The following is a 22,311-nucleotide window of genomic DNA, read 5'->3' as shown; positions in this document are numbered from 1 at the left end:
TGGTTCAAGTCCATCTAAGTAGGTCTTACAAGGCCATTGCTCTTCAGAATCACCAGTAAGACTTGCTCCTAGATTGCCCTGAGGTTTTGGAGAGAGTCACATTGAGATCTAAGATCTAATAAAATATCCAAATTAAAAAAAAATTCTATCAAAGACTTATTATCATTCCGATTTCATGCAGCTCTCCCCTTATGGCTGTTATAATACATCTGGGTCCCGAATCGCTTGGCTAACTGTATTTCTACCTTCTGATGTAATTAAGAGTACGTATTCACATAAAAGGCTCACTTTGACAGTGTCCCCAGTACTTTTAAAATGTATTCTTCCCTGGCTGATAGTATTTTTCCTCTGAAAGGATTTTTTTTTCTTTTGAGATCTGATGCCTGTTATTTTTTTCTTTCATTAGGTTGAGTTTTGATGAAGGGAGATCTTGGAGCAAATACAGTTTCACATCCATTCCACTCTTTGTGGATGGGGTTTTGGGCGAGCCTGGGGAAGAGACTCTAATCATGACGTAAGTGGAAAACTATGATGTCCTCTAGTCTTAATAGAAATCCAGAAATATGTTGTTTTTAGCAAAGCCTATTCATTTTGCTACTCTTATATTTGAAATTGCTAGCAAGGTCAGTACACCTGACTTCATGATTCCTCTGCAAAGGGGAAAGAAAAATGTGGGCGTGGCGAATTTCTTGGCTCTTTACTAATTAGGAGACCCATTCTGAGGGCTGGCAGCACAAGGGCACAGTCTATTTTTTCCTATGCTGAATGGGTTTAGGGAAATTAGAAATTATTATTTCAACAGAAAATAAAACTATAAATTTAAAACTTTAATAATAAAGTCAATATATAGAAAATCACAGGCATATAGAATGATTTCACTTTAAGGCAGAACGCAGAGCTTGATCAAAACCCCACAAAGGATTTTATTTTTCCCTGGCTCTTTACCTAACCCAATTGTGAGGCGTATTAGGAAAACTGTGAGAACAATCTGTTCTTGTGAAATTGCATTTGCACTCATTCTTGTCTGGAAAGTGACGATCATTAATTTGTGAAAGACTTGATTAATGAGTTGCCTGCTTAAGGGTTTCAAAACATGAGCTTTGAATTTGAAATATGAAACGCTGAGTTTTTTTTCTTCCCCTGGAAAGTTAGACGTGGAAAACAGAGAGAAGGTTTTAAAGTAGTTGACCTTGTGATCAAAAATCATAGTGAATAGTTGGTACATTTTCTAATTTTTTTCTTCCCCTTTTTTAATGATAGAAAAGATCAACATAAATTTAATATGCCTAATAGCTACCCTTTGCCCCTGGTATACATAGCTCGATTAGCAATTTGTTCCATAATTTATCTTTATTCAGTTTTCATATTTGCAAAACTCGGATGAAAAAACACTGACTGAAAAGGCTACTTTGTGGCTTTTATCCGCGGATATCTATGGTTGGTGATTCAAATGCCTCATTATATACCCGAATTTCTCTGAATAAGGAGAGTGGAGTGCACAGTGTAGGAAGCAGTTCTAACTAGTTGGCCCCATTGACCACATTCCCTAGGGACTGGTGGGAAGGTAAAATAGCATGGAAACCATGGGAACCAGGTATATTAGCAAGAGAACCTACAAGTGTAATCTTGGACCACATAGAATGCAGCATTTGTAATGTTTTTCTTATTTTTTCTTTTCTGTCAACCAACCATTCTTGTGGTACGATACGCAGAAGTGGGTTTTTAAGTCAGACACCCTGTGTTCTGAATCAGCCAGGTCTTAGTTGTTTCTTTGCATATTAACAATACTCTCTTGAGCCTGAAATTACTCAGATGTGATAGGGTGCCAATAATAGTAACCCTCCTCATACATGTGCTTTGAGGATTGACTGATATGATCAATGTAACATGTTTAGCATCATACTAAGTTCATAGCAAACACCCGGCAAACGCTAGCTATGGGCCCTGTTACTCTTGTGATTATTTTTATCATTTTGAACTCTGTAGAGTGTTTGGACACTTCAGCCACCGCTCCGAATGGCAGCTGGTCAAGGTGGACTACAAGTCCATTTTTGATAGACGGTGTGCCGAGGAGGACTACCGACCCTGGCAGCTGCACAGCCAGGTAGGACGAGGACAGCTGAGGTTAAGTCCTGGGTGGAAGGCATGGGTCATGTTGGGGGAAAGCTGGCCATTAAAATGTAGGAATAGGGGGTTCTCTAGGTTACAGTGCCCATCTACCGCTTTCTTGCATGTTTTGTGTTCCACAGTGGTGAGCAAACTCAACATTTATAGCTTGTGGTGAAGTAATTTCTTTTTTTTCTTTATTGTCCTAGGAGATAATGAGATAAAATTCAAATGTGCTTGGCTTAGACTTACAACTCAAAATGAAATACCAACTCAGCATGCAGATCCAAACATAATTTATCTGAGCATGTCATATGGTTGCAGGGTAGGGGCAGGGGTGACAAAAGGATCTTCAGTTTTATCTAGCAATGCAGAGATGTAAAATAATAAAATCATGCGCCATGAGAAGTGCCAGTAAAATCCTCTCCTGTTGCCCTGTGATTCCCTGGGATTGGGTAGTGCCTCTTGCCTCCTTCAAAGGTACTCTTGGTACAAGGGGGCAGAATTATTAATAGGAAACTTTCCTTCATTCTGGCCCCTCCCCTGATCAGCTCGTATCAGAATGCTTGACCAAAAGCATTTTTCTGTTGATTTCCCAAGGTGGAAGTCATTCTACAGGTCTCTCTGAGGACATGGCAGAGGTTCTCACTGCACAGCCACCGCCATACTCAGGGAGGAACCCATCGTCTCCCCAAACCTAGACTAAGTACACTTGACCCTTGAACAACAGGGGTTTGAAATGTGCAGGTCCACTGACAAGCAGACTTTTTTTCAATAAATACAGTACAATGCTTTAAGTGTATTTTTCTCTTACGATTTTTTCATAACATTTTCTTTTCTCTGGCTTACTTTATTGTAAGAACACCACATGTAATACACATAACATACAAAAGATGTGTTATTCAACTACTTATGTAATCAGTAAGGCTTTCAGTCAACAGTAAGCTATTGATAATTAAGTTTTGGGGGAGTCAAAAGTCACATATGGATTTTTTACTGTGCGAGATGGTCAGCACCTCTCACTCCTGGGTTGTTCAAGGGTCAAAGTAATATATTTACATAGATGTGTCGTGGAGCCAGTTAAAGTGAATTTGCTCAAGAAACACAGTGTATGCTAGCCTGGACAAAACTTTTTTCTGTCCTTGAGACACAAAGAAAGCTGTGTTTGACAGTAAGGGCTGCATCAGTTAGCATCATATACTCTTCGCAGACTCAATAATAAAAGTATTACGTACATTGCTGTTACTTTCCCTTTTGAGATGTGCAATCACTATGCTATTCAAAGCTTTTATTTATTTTGTGGAGAAATACTGAGTTTACTTCTCTCACTTTTCTGGTAGTTGGACATAAAATCAGTGCCATAAAGCTGTGTGGGCAGAGGCATAATAAATTGGGACAAAATGGATCTTTATACTTCTTAGGAATACCCTTCTTTCATATGCTCATAAGTGACCAAATGCATAAATCTTTTATTACAGAAGAATTAAACTTAATTACCAGAGATTTCTTGGCAATACATTTGTTATAAGCTGAGTCTTGGCTATCTGTGTGTCCCTCATAGCACTGGACCTGAAACCTCGCCAGGTAAAGGTTTGCTGAATGCATCAGGAGTGAAGGATGGTTTTTGACACACCCTCACTGCTTCTTAGGATTGCATTTATAGTTGCATTCTACACCAGAGTTCTCGACATCAAAAAGAAAATGCCATTAGTACAAAGTAGGTGACCCATGTCCACATTACACTAAGGTTTGAGAACATCTCTCTGAATGTCCTGAATTGCAGTAGGGAAGGTCCAAGTGATGTGCCCAACTGAGTGAGATCCTTGTCTCCTTACAGGGGGAAGCATGCATCATGGGAGCAAAAAGGGTATATAAGAAGCGAAAATCAGAGAGGAAGTGTATGCAAGGAAAATATGCAGGAGCTATGGAATCTGAACCTTGTGTCTGCACGGAGGCCGATTTTGACTGGTAAGCTTGTGCTGATACTCAGTGTATCAAATCTGTGTGAGTCTTAATGAAAGCTGAGGTTTGAAATAATAGTGACATATACAGAGCTAAGCGACAAACCTCGTATTCTTATGAAATGACCTTTGGAGGACAACATTTATTGGTTATGTGCATGTGTATATGAAAAAACTAGGAATTTCTTTGGACTGAAAGAGGATTCAGAAGATGTCTTGTAGCTATCCCCACATGTTTGCTAGATCTCAGGACAAAAAGGGAAACCAGATCCCCCCTTGAGTTGCTTCAGACCACAGCACTGAAAACAGTAAGTTGACTTTTCAGAGAGCAGATAGATTTGTGCTCAAGGTAAAAACTTCCTAGAATCTAGGTTCCTAGTAGTGGAACAATGAGCTTATAAAGCAAAGTAAGTTTGCTGTCACTGGGAGTTTTCAGTCAGTGGTTAGTTAGCTGATGATTGTGTATGCAAGCTATAGAAGACTTTACTGATTTCAAGGCAAGGATTCAGTGGCATTGGCAGTCTATGGCTCTGTGGACGTGGTGGTATGGGAGACCTCTCCCTTTACCAGGATTAAGCTAGTATAAACCAGAAAAGTACTGAGATATTTGAGCACGATAGCATTCTTCCTGAAGCATTTGATAAGCAGAAAGCTAGCCTGTGTTGTCAGCAATGCCCTTACTTTGTTCCAGGTCAGTGTTGGCATTCAAATGAGGTTGGAAGTCATTAAGGATGAGTAGGTGGTAACTCCCTTCATCATATCCATCTCATGTTCTGTTCCTTTTTCCTTTCTTCCTTTTTTTTTCCTTTTTCCTTAAATTTATTTATATATTTCGGTTTAGAGAAAACAATTGTCAAATATATATGTCAATGTTAAGTGATTAAAACTTGACGTGCATAAGGAACCAAAGTTATTCCTTTAACATTGGATATCTATCTATGTAGCAATCATAGATCACTTATCTGACCGTCAAAATATCAGTGCTGGGCTGAGATACTGTGCACATACACATCATATAGCTTAGAAAATGGAAGTCCTCTCTCATGGTAGACCTCTGGAAACATCCTCTGAGTGAATAGTTCTGTGTAGGCCTGCCAATATTGGCCACCAGCTCTCAGACCAATAACCCAAGGCTGTTTCCCTCATTTGGTAGACAAGGCAAGCCAAGAGCCAGTGCTAGATCTCTTGGGCTCAGCCAGAGGACAAGAGAACTTCAGTTACATTGGAGCTCACAAGGAATTCTGCAGGGGCCTCCCCAGCTGTAACTTCCATTGTAGCCAGTGCAACATTATTACAATGATAAAAATATATTTTTCCTGCCCTACCTTTCAGGACTGACACCCTGAAATGCATTCATAAGGAAAACTTCCATGGAATTTTAAAGTCATTTATCCCATCCTTATTTCCAACTGTTTCTCCTTTATCCCCTCTATTCAAAGAGGATTTGTAAAGGATGACATTTTATCCTAGTCATTTAGCTTTGGCCTTACCAAATAGTCATTCCTTTGTGAAGAGCAAATGTATTCTAGTAGAAAACCAAAGAGAAAAAATGAGATGAGATGTCTTGATTCTCTGATGTCTCCTGGAAGTGTTGGTTTTGGGGCAGTCTTTTCCACAAGGTTCCACAGTAAATGAGTCTTTTGTTATTGTCATGTGTTGTTTTTCTTCTTCCATTTTAAGCGAATCTAGAGTAAAAGGAACACAGGGTAAGGAAGGCAATTAGGCTTTGCCCTTCCCTTATCTCTGCCTCCCCTGCAGTGTTGGCCCAATTCTTATATTCATTTGTGACTGGAATCTACCTCTAACTGAAATGTATTCTGAGAAGTGGTCAATGAATCATAAACGAGGCCATTGCAAGGTTTTCTGGTCCACGAGGCCATTGCAAGGTTTTCTGGTCCAAAAAAGGGGGGTTTTGTTACTGCATGATTTCTAAAAATATTTTGGAAGACTCACCATGACTTTGTTGAGTATCTACCAGTAGCCAAAGCCTCAATGAGTCCACTTGACTATAGCGTAATAAAAGGTGGTTGTCACTAAATGTTCCCTCTCGGCTTGGCTCTCCCCTGGACGTTCCCACAGATGACCTTGCCTGCCATCCCCAGCACTTGTAAAATAATTCCCTGAAATGAACACCGGGTATCCTGCAGGCAGCATTTCTGAAGTCCTCTCCATGCTGTGTTGAACCATCACCAAATCCAGCTGATATGTGCAGGATTCTAAGTGCCAGCTACCTGGTGACAGGCCCCATGGCTAAGCCTGTTTCTCCCTTCCCGACCCTTGTGTGCCAACATCTCACCTCCATCACACAGATGGGCCGATTCATACTAATGCTTGCTGGTGACTGCCTGTGATTTGTCTGTGCATGTGGAGGTCAATTTGTTGTCAATCTCTGTGCCCAAGTTCATCCTCCAGAAGCCAAGAATATCAGGCCACACAGAGGGCTCTGGAACCAAGAAAGAGAGGAGGCTGGGAGAAAAATCTTTGACTCTTGCCAAGCAAGAGAGAGGCTTTCAAGCCGTCAGTCTCCACTGACAATGCTAACTGACTAGGACAAAATTTTCCTCAGAGAAATGCTCATGACATTCCTGAAGGACATTTCCTTTTCTGCTGTGACTTAGAAGCATATGGCTTGTGCATAGAGAGACCTGGCCCAGCTCTACTTGGTAGATCCAGATGTCTTGGAAAAGCACCCCAAAGACATCACCAGTAATGAGAATAGTACCACATGTGGCTGTGTTTGTGTCAGTGATGTTGACACTGAAGGTTGAGCTCCCACCACTGTGTGTTTTTTCTTTGTAGCTGTCTTGGGGCCCAGCCACCATCAGTGTTATGTATTCTCCTAATGAGAACATAATCTACTCTCTCCGCTTAAAGCTGTTTAATTGGAACTATTGGTCATTGAGTCTTCATCTCTACACAAGCATCTCTGTTGCTTTCAAGTTATCTCTTCCGGCATTATCCTGGGTAATTGACAGATATTCCACAGGGGAAAAACACTTCCATTTTTGGAAAGGTATTGATTTGGTGAACTCTTGTTTGTTGACCACTTGGCTAAAGTAGAAGTTGGCTGTGGACTACCATGAAACCATTCTCAGTAATTTTGCCACCTACTGACAGGTTTCTTTTGGCTCTTCCCCCCACAGTGACTACGGTTATGAGCGACACAGCAATGGTCAGTGTCTGCCAGCATTTTGGTTCAATCCGTCTTCTCTGTCAAAGGATTGCAGCTTAGGACAGAGTTATCTCAACAGTACCGGGTGAGTTTCTGAAGTGATGACCTTGAGAGGTCAACCTCTGCTGTTTTTCAGCCTGTGTGAAACGTATAGAATTACTCCTGCTTGAAGACCAGGGCTTTTGCTTTACAGCACGATTTATTTGTTTTTCGTCCTCTTAGTAATGTGGCACAGATTTGTGTGAATAGTACAAATTTTGTCTGAGAATGAGACCCCACTTGCAAATAAAGAAACAAAATGGGTTCCTTGGATGGAGAAGATGATGATGATTATAATAAGTTTCCTCATTTTATGATACTTCATTTCAGAACTATTTCTGTGAAACTACCCTTTACTCTCATTGCATCTCTGTGAAGAAGGCCAAGTAAATATTTCATAGGTGCACTTCCTGTTTTATCAATGTGGAACATAGAGCGAACAAAGAAGCTCAGTGACTTATCACAAGTATAAAGCTGTTCGTGGAAGTGTGTTTCTTTTTCTTTCTGTGTCCAGTCTTGACACATTTAAGGCATGCATCCTGATCTTTGTAAATCTGGAATTACATTCTAAAAGTTTGTGTTTAATGTTCTGTGTTGTGGGGCTTATCCAATATCATTTAAGAAATACCATAAAAGAAAATATTTCATGACTTTTCCACAAGTGTAGTTGATGTGTATAGACTTTAAAAATAGTATACAGAACTTATTTGGATTCTACTCCAAACATTATGTATAAAAACATCTTTCAGCCATTTGGAGAAATTGAATATGGACTGGTGATAAGGTGATATATTCATCAGGGACAGAGAAACAGAACAAATAGGAAATTACATACATATATATACATATATATATATATATATATATATATATATACACACATGTATATACATGTACATATATGTACGTGTGTGTGTGTGTGTGTGTGTGTGTGTGTGTGTGTGTAGGAATTGGATCGCAAGTCTAAGTCCCCAAGATCTGCAGGGTGACTTTGCAAGCTGGACACTGACAAGAGCTGATGGTTTGTTTGAGTCCAAGTCTGAAGGCATGAGAACAGGGAAGCCAATGGTGTAGCTGCTACTAAAGGCCAGAAGGCTCAAAACCCAGGAGAAGCCAGTGTTTCAGCCTGAATGTGAAGGCAGAAAAAAAAAAAAGCCAATTTCCAGTTTGAAGGCAGGCAGGAAGAATTCCCTCGTACTCAGGAAAAGGTCAACCTTTTTGTTCTATTCAGGCCTTTACCTGATTGGACAAGGCCTCCCCACATTGGGAGAGCAACCTGCTTTACTCTATCTACTATTTAAAATGTTAATCTCATCAAAAACAGCCCTCACAGAAACACCCACAATAATATTTGACCAAATATCTGAGCACCCCATGGCCCAGTCAAATTGAGGCATAAAATTAACTATCAAGGTGGTATTAGATTACTTCTAAATATAAATATTCTTATTACTTTTATTGTGTTAACTAAATATAGTTACTTATTTAGGTGTGACAATGGTATTTTGGTTTGACTTAGAAAAAAGAAACCTTATGCTTTAAGGATATATGATGTGTGACATTTTTTTTAACTTTATTTATCTTGAGAGAGATAGAGATAGAAACAGTGCAAGCAAGGGAAGGGCAGAGATACGAGAGAGAGAGAGAGAGAGAGAGAGAGTCCCAAACAGGTTCCACGCTGTCAGCACAGAGCCTGAAGCGGGTCTCAATCTCACAAACCATGAGATCGTGACCTGAGCCGAAATCAAGAGTCAGATGCTTAACCCACTGAGCCACCCAGGTATCCCCAAATTTGTTATAAAATGTTAAAAAACAGATAGGTATTGAAATTTTTTGAAAGTGAGTTAATGGAGGGCATGGCTATCCATTACACCCTTCCATCTCACTTGTGCATGTTTGAATATCCTGATCTTAAAATGTGAAAAAGAGAGGGAGGGAGGGAGAGAGAGGGAGAGGGATGCCTCACCAGCAGGGCCAGATCCACGGGAAAGTTGCTCTTCTCCTCTCATGCCAGCTGCAGTACATAGGTGAGGACTTCCACATTTCCATTTGAGCACTTCCGTATTTGAGATTGTAACAACGTGTTTTTTTTTTTTTTTTTTTTTTGACGTTTATTTATTTTTGGGACAGAGAGAGACAGAGCATGAACGGGGAAGGGGCAGAGAGAGAGGGAGACACAGAATCGGAAACAGGCTCCAGGCTCTGAGCCATCAGCCCAGAGCCCGACGCGGGGCTCGAACTCACGGACCGCGAGATCGTGACCTGGCTGAAGTCGGACGCTTAACCGACTGCGCCACCCAGGCGCCCCATGTAACAACGTGTTTTAATTAAGAACAAGAATTACCAAAACAGCATACATATTTCTTTTAAAGAAAGGAAACGACACGGACTTGTACCCTCAGATACTCTTATCTCTGATGTTAAGGATTCCTAGAACTTTGGAAAACAGGGATAAGCTGTGATTTATTCGAAGCATAGCATAAAACCTGAGGAAAATACAAATGACATTTTTACAGCAGGGGGTCAGTGAGGCCGTCAGTGTGCACAGCGTGGAAAACTGCAGAGGGCTGCTGACATATCCACACTTACCAGTGAAGGAACGCCCAAGAAAAGAGTTTTATTACGTGCATGTACCAGCATGTTTAGGCATTGTAAAGGGCATTGGAAACCCCTAAAGCTAATTTCAGAATTGATTTTTTTCTCACTAACTCAGTCAAGGAAGTTATATCATTTTCCCTTTGATATTGATGAGGGGAGGTCCCAGTACACAGGGTCTAAATTGTTCCAGACACTATTCAACACTATTCAAGTCACTGGAATAAGACTAAGTGTAGGCGATGACCCTCACTCTTCAGGTTATTGAGAATACACACACACACACACACACACACACACACACACACACACACATTTTAGGCTATCCCTAAATAGGTTGCACCCTCTCTTTGGTAAAGTTAGTATGTAAAATTCAAATAAACCCTGACCCCTATCAAAGAAAACCTCAGAGATGATTGAATCATAATAAAGAGTCTGTTCAATAGTATTTTTCATCTATATCTTATAAAATTAAAATTTCAATTAAAAATGTTACTCAGCAGTAAGTGTCCAGGTATATAAACATTAGTCAATGCAGTTGTGTTTATTAATCACAGAATCACAGACATTACTGCCTACAACTCACCTGCTCTCTCAGAGCTTTGTTCACGTGAGTATTGCATGATAGCATCTGACCCAAAAAGATTTTTGTTAAGTTACCACATCTACCAGGGCGCCTGGGTGGCTCAGTTGGTTAAGCGTCCGACTTCAGCTCAGGTCACAATCTCGCGGTCTGTGAGTTCGAGCCCCGCTTCTGGCTCTGGGCTGATGGCTCAGAGCCTGGAGCCTGCTTTTGATTTTGTGTCTCCCTCTCTCCCTGCCCCTCCCCCATTCATGCTCTGTCTCTGTCTCAAAAACAAATAAAGGTTAAAAAAAAAATTAAAAAAAAAAAGTTACCACATCTACCAGTTTCCTCTGTTCCATGCAGACTTTCTCCAGAAAAGCATCCATATCAGTGAGTGGGCTTGTGTAAAGAGGAGATGTGATAAATGCCAGCCATCGGCTGGTACCATAAGCATCTTGCTCTCAAAAGCAAGGTGCTCTCAGGTGGAGGAGTGACCACCCTCACAGGGCCCTGTGGGCTACAGTCAGGAGGAAGGGTATGAATAGTCACCCTGCTGATTGGCATATTGGCTGTCTGTACATTCTGCATTAAGAACAAGAAGATCCTGGGGCGCCTGGGTGGCGCAGTCGGTTAAGCGTCCGACTTCAGCCAGGTCACGATCTCGCGGTCTGTGAGTTCGAGCCCCGCGTCGGGCTCTGGGCTGATGGCTCAGAGCCTGGAGCCTGTTTCCGATTCTGTGTCTCCCTCTCTCTATGCCCCTCCCCCGTTCATGCTCTGTCTCTCTCTGTCCCAAAAATAAATAAACTTTAAAAAAAAAAAATTAAAAAAAAAAAAAAAGAACAAGAAGATCCTTAGCTGGAGCAGGTGCCTGAAATCATCTTCGTAGAAAGCCTCCTCCCATCAAATTCCCATTTGCTGTATCTGGAGCCAGCTCAGAACTTGGCAAGTGGTAAAGAATAGATGAAATTGAAAAAGAATGAAATGTCCCTCCAGCCCCTCACCTTGGAACCGTCCTGGCTTTGTGTTGAGTCACTGGAATTTATAAACACAGATTCCGTATTTGATGTAAGCCACTACAGGGCCGCCATTAACAATTTAGTTTTTCACTTAAAAGTATTTAATTGCAGGGGCGCCTGGGTGGCGCAGTCGGTTGGGCGTCCGACTTCAGCCAGGTCACGATCTTGCGGTCCGTGAGTTCGAGCCCCGCGTCGGGCTCTGGGCTGATGGCTCGGAGCCTGGAGCCTGTTTCCGATTCTGTGTCTCCCTTTCTCTCTGCACCTCCCCCGTTCATGCTCTGTCTCTCTCTGTCCCAAAAATAAATAAACGTTGAAAAAAAAAAAAGTATTTAATTGCAAAAGAAATATATACATATGTTTTTCTGTGTTTAAAAAAACAATTCAGATCGTCACCCCTCTCCTGCCCCCTTTTCCGACACAACTGTGATCTGTTTGGTATTCATGCTTCTGAACACTTTGCATTTGCCAGCAAATAATTATGCCAAGAAAGAATATACAAAGTTCATTTGAGAGGTTGTTCTTATATTTCATTTCCTATTAGATATATTATTATTCTGTTTTTCCTTTTCATTCAGAGGTAGATCTTAAACAACTTTCCAAGACAGAATATATAGGTCTCCCTTCCATATAATTTCTTTTAATTCCAGAGTATTAAAGTACCTGGTATTGTTTCACCATGCCTTTTCATGGACATTGGGGTTATTTTCTATTTTCTGTCACTATAGTCAATGTTGGAATTAACAAGCTCGTACCGTAATAATTGTTATAAAAATACCCAAAGATAATTAGATTCTCTTTTGGCAATTGGAAGTGTTTCTGCTGACTTGTAAAGCAAATCCCATTCAGCCAACTGCTTGCTTCTTAGACCTGCAGACCCAGGTCTAATATTGCCAAGTCCATGCCAAATATTGCCCCATATGGGTTAAAACACTAGCTTCCTGCTCACACACTACCAGGAGTCCCACATGTTAGAGATTCATTTGTATTAACTGTCCTCTTCTTTTAAAATAAAAATGCCAATGGCTTATCTAAGGAAATGCTGAGAGGAAGGCCGAGTGGGATTTCCCAAGTTCACTAGGGGAGGAAGGTCACTTCAGGCAAAAAGAATAAGAGATGACCAGGCTGAAAGGGTCACGTGATGCCAATGCCTGGAAGTTGATGATAGACCAAGGAGCCACAGTGCATCCTAAGCCTCTCCCAAGTTGGTCTTAGCTATCCATGGGCACCCATGCTCTGTCAGTCTGGATTCCGTGTTGGCATCAGGCAGGCATGAAATACAGAGGAATCACAAGGGAAAGGGCAGCCTGTGGGTAAGAGAGACAACTCCATCAGTTGTACTGGCCAGGTGCCCTGCCCGCATCACGGCACCCCTTCCAGCAGAGCCCACGGTGCAGACACACAGTCAGAACTTGAACTGAAAGGGTCTACTGAATGACTGCCCCTTGTCAGTCGGGTTTGACAAGGAAATCTCCTAGCAGCACCTTCTGAGAGTTTGGTTTAAAGCATGCAGATAAACCTTCCTCTTCCTTTTATTTTGCCTCACCCTTACAAATGGTTATGGTTGCCTTCAGAGTCAGCTTATTACCCTGTATATATAGCAGTGTTCGCGGGTTTGCTTACTTCACCAGGATGGAAACAGTCTAGGATCAGTTATGATTATGCCTAACAGAATTACTATTTTTAGGAGATGCCGACATTTTTATCAGCTTCACTATATAAACATGAGCAATTTTTGTTTTAGCAATTAGCTACATCTGAGAAAAGATAATTGGAATAAGAGCGGAAATGGGTGCAAAATGTCCCGCAGGTGGCTGGCGCTACCTGTCCTTAGTTCTTGGTCCAGTGGTGTCCGATTTCTAAGGTTCACATCATGGAACCTCACGTAAGCAAAGTTCCACCATGTTCTCCATGGTAAGCTCCCTGCCTCTTTTCATCCTTTGCCCTCACACCTTCCCCAAGCCATTCCATGGAAAGCCAGGAGGCTGGACCAAGGCCTCAGGAATTATGGATAGAGAGTGAAATGTAATGGGGATGTTCTAAAAGGGAGTTATTTTAGAATGAAACAAGTAAGGGTTTTAAATGACTTCTGCCATTTACTATTATCTTAGCAAGTGGCTTCCTTTCTTTGAGCCTTAGCCTCTTAACCTATACGATTGTGCTATTTGCTTTTGGGGTTTGACTTAAATGCAGCACTATATAAAAAGCATGTAGCACAATGCCTAGCAGATAATGGTCACTTTGCAAAATGCATATGCCTATCACCGATAGTCAGCATCTAAGGGCTCCTCTGGAGTGAAGGAAAAAAAGAGGGGAGACATCCTTTCATGGTGTATCTATAGCCCCAGGCATTTATTTGATACTTAATAGTATCAACTACTGTGACCTAGGACATGTTTAATCTAAGCCCCTGTTTTTTTCATCTGTAAAACAAATAATCACCTGTATACACTTATAAAGTTACAGGATTACTAGGCATCAAAACACATGTCTCTTTCCCGCTACCACTCAAGGCAGATAACACCTTTACCTGATTAGTGAACAAGTTCCTTTTATTCAAATAGAATGAAATCAGTTTTCATTTGTATATTTTCCTGCATTTTAGTACTGAAATTACCCTAAATTTGTTTCTTTTTGTTTCTCCATCTGTGTCTATAAATATCTCAGTTTACACATACACAAACACAGTCTCTAGTTGTACTTCTATACGGTTAAATCTTGTTTATACAATTTTGGATCCAGGGAACATGCTACAAATTCAAGTTGCTAAATTAACTAGGACATCGCTTGTTTCATGCCAATCGTAAAAGATTCTGTAAATATAAAATAAAGTGGGCATTGGATTGGTTTATTATAAGAAACCAAGATAATCTTCTCACGGGACAGATTTCTTCTTGCTATTAAGCTAGAGATATTTCTAGATGTATTAAAAAAAAAAGTATGTGTATAGAAATTTCTGTCTGTGGAGCTTCTTTTGAGAAGCCATTAATCCCTTCTGAAAGAATGTACAATAATAGTTCTTACTGTCCCTCAGGGTTAGTTTGTTAATATATGCAATGAGGATATTTACTCAAGGGGCCTAAATAGATTTTTAGCATTAATTTTTAACATTAATTCAGTATCTATGTAAGAACATTTAATGTGTCTGGCAAATACACAAACACATACACACACACACATAAATTCTAGCAGAATAGCAATCTCCGTACTATCAACACACATTTGGAATGTTTTAAAAATTCTTTCTAGAAACACATTCCTTTCTACATAAGCCATAAGAACACTTAGACCCTGGCTAACCTGCCATTGCCCTGGAGTTACTATTTCCAGGGGCTTTGAGGGCTGTGGTCTTCTCCCAAGTGACCCCACTCCTGGGCTTGGAGGGGATTTTGATATTCAGTGTGATCTCCTCAGCAAGATTTGTCAGTGTGCACCATGGAGAATAAGCAGTCCTAAAAGTGGTGCATGTGTTTAAAGTCCACAGAAAGGAGATCACTTGCATAGTTTACAGACTGAACACTACAGGGGGCTGTGTAGCTGTTGTCTAGCAGAGCTGTGCGGTCTCACAACAGATACTCAATAATTGTTTGTTGCCGTGAAGTTGACTCTTTAGAGTACGTACCTTGCTAGGATATAGTTTTCCACATTTTTATGGGATGACATTGGGGTTGAGAAATGAAGAGGGTGAATGTCGCTGTGTGGAGACCTAGGTCCTCATATAGCTATTCTTGCCCGTGTCAGTGGTATTGGCATTAATGATTCTTATCCAGGTTGTCTTGCACAGTGGCAGGAGACAGTAAACTTAGTCTAGAGACCCAGGGCTGTCAATCGCTTCCCATGGGACCTTGGAGAACTCGGAACTGTATCGCTTTTACTTATGATATTTGAGATCCCTTCAGACTCTGACATGTCCATGACCAATTTGCAATGATTCAGTATTAGGATTCCTAGAACTCCAGGTGCTCAAAAAAAGGGAAAACTTCTTTATATAAATTAGTTGTACAACTCATTGGCTCAGATCGTGAATTCCACGAGTCATTCTCATGATTCTTGATTTTTAGTCATTTAACCGGGCCATATGTAACATTTCATCACGTTGACATTCAAAATAAAGTCACATTCCATTTACTAGTCAAAATAAATTACTGCTTAGTGCAAGGAAAGTTGTTTTGTTTTTTTGTTTTTGTTTTTGTTTTTTTTTTTTCCATCAGCTAGCCTCCTCCTCCTGGTCTCCTAATCCCAAGCTTGCTTACCTGAGAACTGTTCCTTTGAAGGGGAGAAACTTGGAGAAACCTGCTCAGTCAGTCACAGAACCCCATTCTTCCTGAATGTTGATGTTAAGGCTACTACATAGGTTTTGTGTTGAAACATGGGAACATGGGTCTAGGAAGATTTTAAGTCTTAGTCATGCACTGTACTCACAGCTAGCTGCCTTCTCCCTAAGACTCACGCCGCCTTTTGTTTTGTTGAGTGTTGTAACAAGGCAGTTTTCCCTTGAAAGCAAAGGCACATAGTATGATCCAAGAAAACAAATCATTTAAAGTCTCATTGTGAGCACAAACGAGGGATACCATAGCTCAGTGACCATAAGCCTTACCTAGACTGTAGGAAGACCTACAGTTACAGCTCTGCCTTGGTCATGATGTGTGATGACTACCCTTTAAAAGGCAAGAGACAACACCACAGAGAGACATGATCTCTAAGCTGATTTTTACAGAATGAGTGAAAGCTTGACAGGAGGAAAGAGCAGCCCAGGAAGAATGAAGAGCACAGGGAGAAAGAAGGCATGTAGCCTTCAGCGTGGCCTGGGCTCAAGAAGCACATTGGAAAAGGGCTGAAGCTACAAAAGTCCCCTGAGGATAGATTGGGGACTGCACTTAAAACTTCAGTGGGATCCTTTATGAACAAGCCTACAGGAAGTTTTGAATGAGTCTAAGAAAGAAATTGACATAGTCCGATTGGATTTTAAGATCATGAGAGTGCAATTTCTGTTTTCTGGAAACTTGCTGTGTAATAGCAAGTTCGTGTTTAATACTTTAAATGCTAACTTTTTAACTAACTACTGATATTTTAATATTTATTAAGTCCTAACAAGGCATCAGAGTCTAAACTAAGCCCTCTTGAATGCAGTATCTTATTTAATCTTCTCAAGAACGTCATTGAAAAGAAAGATGCTGTAATTATCCCTCCCTAATTGACAGGCGGAGAATCCAAGCGTTAGAGAAAGGTTGGGTAACTGACCAGGTTCATACAGTAAGTGCCCAGATTTAAACTCAGGCGCTTTGGTTCCGCAACACTAGTTTTAACCCCAGGGAAGTGGTCTTTAGTTCTGGATGCACACAAGAATCACCAGGGGAACTTAAAGCAAAAGCAAAACCACCCTAATGCCCAGAATTCTCAGTTAAATCGCAATTTAATCAATTCTCAATGAAATCAAGACCCCTGGGAACAGGGTCTTGGCATCTATTTTAAAAGTGCCAGCAAGTGATTCTAAAGGACAGACCTAGTTGCAGTCTACTGAGCAAGACTACGGTGTCACCTTAACACACAGGGAATAGTCATAAACATCCATATTCTACCACCACCCCAAAGTCACAAGAAAAAAAACCAAACTACGAAATAGTAAAATCACAGAAAATGAGGACTTTCATGGCTTTCTTTCCAGTTTTACTCTCAGAGAAAAGCTATGGCCTTCATCTGTTTTAAGACTGGCAGGCAGCAACGAAGAAAAATCAAAGGAGGTAAGGGTAAAAAGGAAAAGGTGACAAAGGGGTTTCAAGGTGGGAAGGAAGAGAATGGTTGAAGTCGGGGCTGTTGAAGTAATAAGACACTATCTACTGATGAGCGGTCGGTAATATCAAAGGCACATTTGCAGAATGTTTCCTTTTCAGTAATTGTACAAAGACTCCCTTGCCATTACAAAGCACTTTTCTTCTTGGCGGATTGAAGAATGCTTTACCAACTAAATGCATCCCAGTAATATTCAGAGCTTAGGTCCAACATAATCATAAGTTGCCTTGTTATTATGGAGGTAGCAGCCCCATTTAATAACATATTAAATGCATTATTCATTTATGTAACTCAGACCCAGGGACAGCTGCTGGGATGAAAATAGAACCATTCTCTAATGCAAAAAGCAGGTGTGTGCTTACTTGAGTAAATGAACTCTATATTTCTGCACAATTTTCTTCTAAATTTCAGGGACAGGTCTGGTAGGGCTAATGTGATGCCATTTTCATCCAGGAAATAAAATGGTTTCAGAATGGTTTTTAATGAGCATTTAAAAAAAATTACCAACAGTCTTCTCGGTGGCAGAATCCCAGGGGGGGATGGATTCGTGCTTTGGATTTAAGCAGAACTGTTGCTGCTGGATTCAGGAAAGCCTGGGGCAATGATTGGTCAGAACGGCGGCAAACAAAGGAATGTACTCTAGCTGATGATGCCAGTGGTGATGGTGAGCCCATGTCTTTATAGCTGCTCGCCAAGACAGAGTCACAGGTGTGCTTGGATGCTAAGTGATTAAAAATCATAATCTGCCTTCAGTGAAACGTGCAGGGAGTTTCTGATGCACAAACTCACTGGGATGGCATAATTACCGTGTGACATCACTGGTCATTTTCTTGCTACCTTTGCTGGTACCAGAATGTCACCATTCTGCAATGCTGGTGCATTTTTTTTTTCTCTCTCTTTCTCCCATCTACCATTATTTTCTCTTTTAATCAGTAGGCACTCAAGCACAGTGGATTTTCTTAAATATCAAATGGAGTGATGTTAAAAATGCTCACCCAAGATAATGACCAATCAGAATGGGTAAGGATCCTAGTGCAGGAGCAGAGATTTGGAGGCTGCCTGAGGGGCTAGGTGTTAACCCCTTAGTTTCTGGATTGTAAGGAGAAGCAGGGACTCCAAAGATAGGAATTGGTCACAGCTGGGCTGGTGAGTGAGGTGCTTGAAGGGTTTGGGGCAGTGGTCCTAACCAACTGCTATGCTGATACTTTAGCATTTGAAATGGTACAGTCAGGGGCTCCTGGGTGGCTCAGTCGGTTAAGTGTCCGACTTTTGGTTTCACCTCAGGTCTTGGTCTCACAGTTCTCATGAGTTCGAGCCTCACATCGGGCTCTGTGCTGGAAGTGCAGAGCCTGCTTGGGATTCTCTGTCTCCCTCTTTCTCTGCCCCTTCCCCACTCATGCTGTTTCTCTCAAAAATAAGCAAATGAACGTTTAAATTAAAACATACACACACACACACACACACACACACACACACACACACACACACACAGTACAGTCATCCCAGTGTGAATCTGCTATCAGCTTTGCATGTGCCCCGGGACAAGGATGCCCTCAAGGAACTTAAACTTCAAGTCACACAGGAAGACAGTCAGACAAGGCATAAATGGGTTCCTATCAGGCAAATCATAAGGATTCCTTTAAGAGTTCAGAGGGGGGACAATCTCCTTCTATTTAAAGAGTCAGTACAGTCGTGGTAAAGGGAGGAAATGTTCTAGAGACACATTTTCTGGGGTCTTGACTATGTGATCATGAGAAAACTGGTTAACTTCCATGAATCTTAGCTTCTTCATCTATATATTGAGAATAATACTTTCCTTAAGCAGAACATTTCAGGGTATTTTTAAGATAAATGGCAAAAGTCATGTAAAGAACTTAGCACAATGACAAGTATAATTAGCACTCTCTCTATATGAACTTTTCATTATTTCACTTCTTATTTTACTATCCTTGTCAGGAAAAGACAGATGAAAGGATTTGTTACTTAAAGTGTAAGTTTTAGGCAGCTGAGAGAGCATGCACGAAGACAGAGAAGCAGAATGAGCAAAAGAAAATAAGTACTCTCAAAAGGATTGAAAACAGGTTTGGCTAGGGCAGAAGGAGCTTTTTGGTGAGAAAGAATTCAGAGACGTAGTGAAGTGAGCTTGCAGAGGGCTTCATGCACAAGATGACAGGATTTATGGCGTATCCTAAGGACATTTGGAAGCTGTGAAGATTATGAACAGGTCACAGAAATAATAATATTAAGTAAAAATAACTGGTAACCTTTCATAAGCACTTGCTAATCATCAGGGCGGTTTTAAATACTCTGTGTACATCAATCCATTTAATTTGTACGACTACCTTGTGAGGTGAATTACATACTAATAACTGACCTTAGAGTGATCCGTGGTGTCCAGAGTACTTTCCCAGACAGTGTTTAATTTGACTTTCTCAACCATGATCTTAAGCAGTCAGTCCTGAGACTCAAAGCGCAGGAAAGGACATTGGCTAGATTTGAAGGAGTAGGAAATTATGGCCTGCGAGTCATAGCTGGCATACTGCCAGCATCGGGAAATAAGGTTTTACTGAAAGCCAGCTGTCTCCATTCTTTTATGCATTACCTGTGTCTACTTTCATGCTGCAATCAAAGAGTTGAGTACTTGTGACAAACAGCAGATAGCTGGCAAAGCAAGAATATTTCCTATCTAGCTCTTTGTGTTAAAAGTGTCTCCACTTCTGGTCTAGAAGAGTGGAACGACCTTAGACTTTGCTTCCACTCTGAGCTCCACCACTCATTCTAGGTAAGTGGGCTTGGGAAGTCTATTATATATGAATTCATAAAGTGGTTACTATGGCCCCCACCCAAAAAGATGATGAACAGATAACACTGAAGCTCAAAGTCTTAAAGGTGAATTGTCCTAAAAGCACAGATTCTAATTCATTATGAATCTGATAAACTGCATAGGACCAATTTGTGGAATAATCCTTTTTTTTTTTTCCTCTATTAAAGTGAAAATAAGAAGAAAGAAGTGAAAGAAGAGGGAAGATTTACTCAGTCTGCATACTGGTCTCCTTATTATGAGTTTTCAATCATTAGCCAGTATATCTCTTCCTAAAATATCGAGTAGAAACGATCACATTTAGCCAACTTTCTGTACTACACCATGACCATAGCATCCTCTATGGGGTTTAATGTTAAGTCACATAATCCATAACAATCTATTCTTTGCCTGAATTGCAAATTCCCTTGCAATATGCATTACTCATTCTAACCCTCAATCCTATAGCCTTTAAAGTATCTCCTAGACTGCTGACAGATGTATCTTCCAGATTATAAACATGGTGAGGGCAAGAAGCATGGCTTCTATTGCTGCGCACCTCCCGTAGCTCTGAAGTGAAATGATTCACTGACAGAATAAAAGAATGGTATTAAAGTGCTAATAATATGTACAGTATGTTCCTCTGATGATTTGTCTTTCTGGTGGGTGCTTTATAGGAATTAGCTCTAATCCTCAGAGAACCATGCTGTGTAGTTATTGATAGCCCTCAGGGCTACACAGTGGTAGGTCTGGCTTTAAAAAATTGGGAGTGATTTGAATGGTAATGAGCCGGATTACAACGTGAGCTTCTCTCGTTTTAGGTATAGGAAAGTGGTTTCCAATAACTGCACCGATGGAGTAAGAGAACAGTACACTGCCAAACCGCAGAAGTGTCCCGGGAAGGCCCCGCGGGGGCTGCGGATCGTCACTGCTGATGGGAAGTTGACAGCAGAACAGGGGCACAACGTTACTCTCATGGTGCAGCTGGAAGAGGTAGGACCAAAGCCCGAATCCCTTTTGTCTTCTAGGGCCAGTGATTTTTTCCTAGGAAATCAGGTTTGGTGTGGTTTTGTTTTGTTTTGTTTATTTATTTATTTTTTTTACACGTCGTTGAAACTTTTTATGTTTTTCTACCTTTAGGTCTTTGGTTTGTGGTTGTTGCTGCTGCGACTTCGCCCTCTCTGACACATTTCCTCAATTATTTTCATTTCACTGCAAGTTGTTCTTCATGCTGACCTAATCTATCACTTCTTGGGAATTCTTTTTGGAGTTAATTGTGCCTTACTGGCACTTCCGGCAAAAAGGTTCCTCAGAATACATTAATGGTATTCCTAAAATAATTAAGCACACACACATGTTCAGCCTAAAAGGTATTACTGCTGTCTTCCTCTCTCAACCTGAAGTCTTGGCTTTTCTTTTCCGAAGGCAGCCTGCTGGCCATACATGGAACACAAAGGCTAATCTAAATATAATTGAGTATACTGTCTTTGGCAATTGAGAGTTTGTATTTTTGTAGCACCTCTGCAATATCACTATGAGGATCAATTACTATTTGACAAATTATGGTTACCTGAGATTTCTGAAAATGTAGACTAGATAAAATGAAACTTATACTGTGTTTTTTAAAATACACACAGGCATTTTTATCATCTTGCAAATGAGGAAGATGTTCTCTAAAGGAGAAATAATTTCATTAAATGATCTCAATTATGAAGCCAGGCAGTGCTGTATCCAGCCGTGTTTTCTGAGTGCTAAAATATGGGAAGCACTGTGCTAGGCCTTGTGAACACAAAGGGATTTAAAAAGTTAATAATGAGGGGCACCTGGGTGGCTCAGTCGGTTAAGCGTCCAACTCTTCATCTTGGCTCAGATCATGATCTCAGGGTTCGTGAAATTGAACCCTGCATTGGGCTGTCTGCTGACAGTGCAGAGCCTGCTTGGGATTCTCTCTCTCTCTCTCTCTCTCTCTCTCTCTCTCTCTCTCTCCCTCCCTCCCTTTCTCTCTCTACTCCAACCCCTGTACGTGCATGTGCACTCTCTCTGTCTTGAAATAAATAAACTTTTTTAAAAAGTTAATAACGACACCAGGATTAAGATCATCATCATTGACTTCCATCAACTTCTGATAGCTCAGTGGCTTTCGATCTGTAATATGAAGAAAAATTACCTGGTGAACATGTCAAAACAGTTTTCCCAGGCCATTTCTCCAAAGGTTCTGACTGAGTAAGTTGGGGGGGCAGGGGCTAAGAATATACATTTACAACAGGATC

At 40.8% G+C, this 22,311-nt stretch overlaps 1 protein-coding gene across 6 annotated transcripts in view; it reads left to right on the top strand.

Annotated features, from left to right (window-relative positions):
* The window catches only part of SORCS1 (sortilin related VPS10 domain containing receptor 1), a 547,844-nt gene that overhangs the window by 411,147 nt on the left and 114,386 nt on the right, over positions 1-22,311 (top strand). For all 6 annotated transcript variants that reach the window (XM_045438838.1, XM_045438836.1, XM_045438837.1 and 3 more), the window contains exons 14-18: positions 407-514; positions 1,987-2,104; positions 3,944-4,074; positions 7,211-7,324; positions 20,863-21,034. In XM_045438838.1, coding sequence (XP_045294794.1) covers positions 407-514; positions 1,987-2,104; positions 3,944-4,074; positions 7,211-7,324; positions 20,863-21,034 — 643 coding nt within the window. The remainder of the gene's footprint in view (positions 1-406; positions 515-1,986; positions 2,105-3,943; positions 4,075-7,210; positions 7,325-20,862; positions 21,035-22,311) is intronic.

The sequence above is a fragment of the Leopardus geoffroyi genome, chromosome D2 (assembly GCF_018350155.1).
Source record: "Leopardus geoffroyi isolate Oge1 chromosome D2, O.geoffroyi_Oge1_pat1.0, whole genome shotgun sequence".
In the NCBI taxonomy this organism is placed as follows: domain Eukaryota; kingdom Metazoa; phylum Chordata; class Mammalia; order Carnivora; family Felidae; genus Leopardus; species Leopardus geoffroyi.
This window is presented reverse-complemented; position numbering and strand designations above follow the sequence as displayed.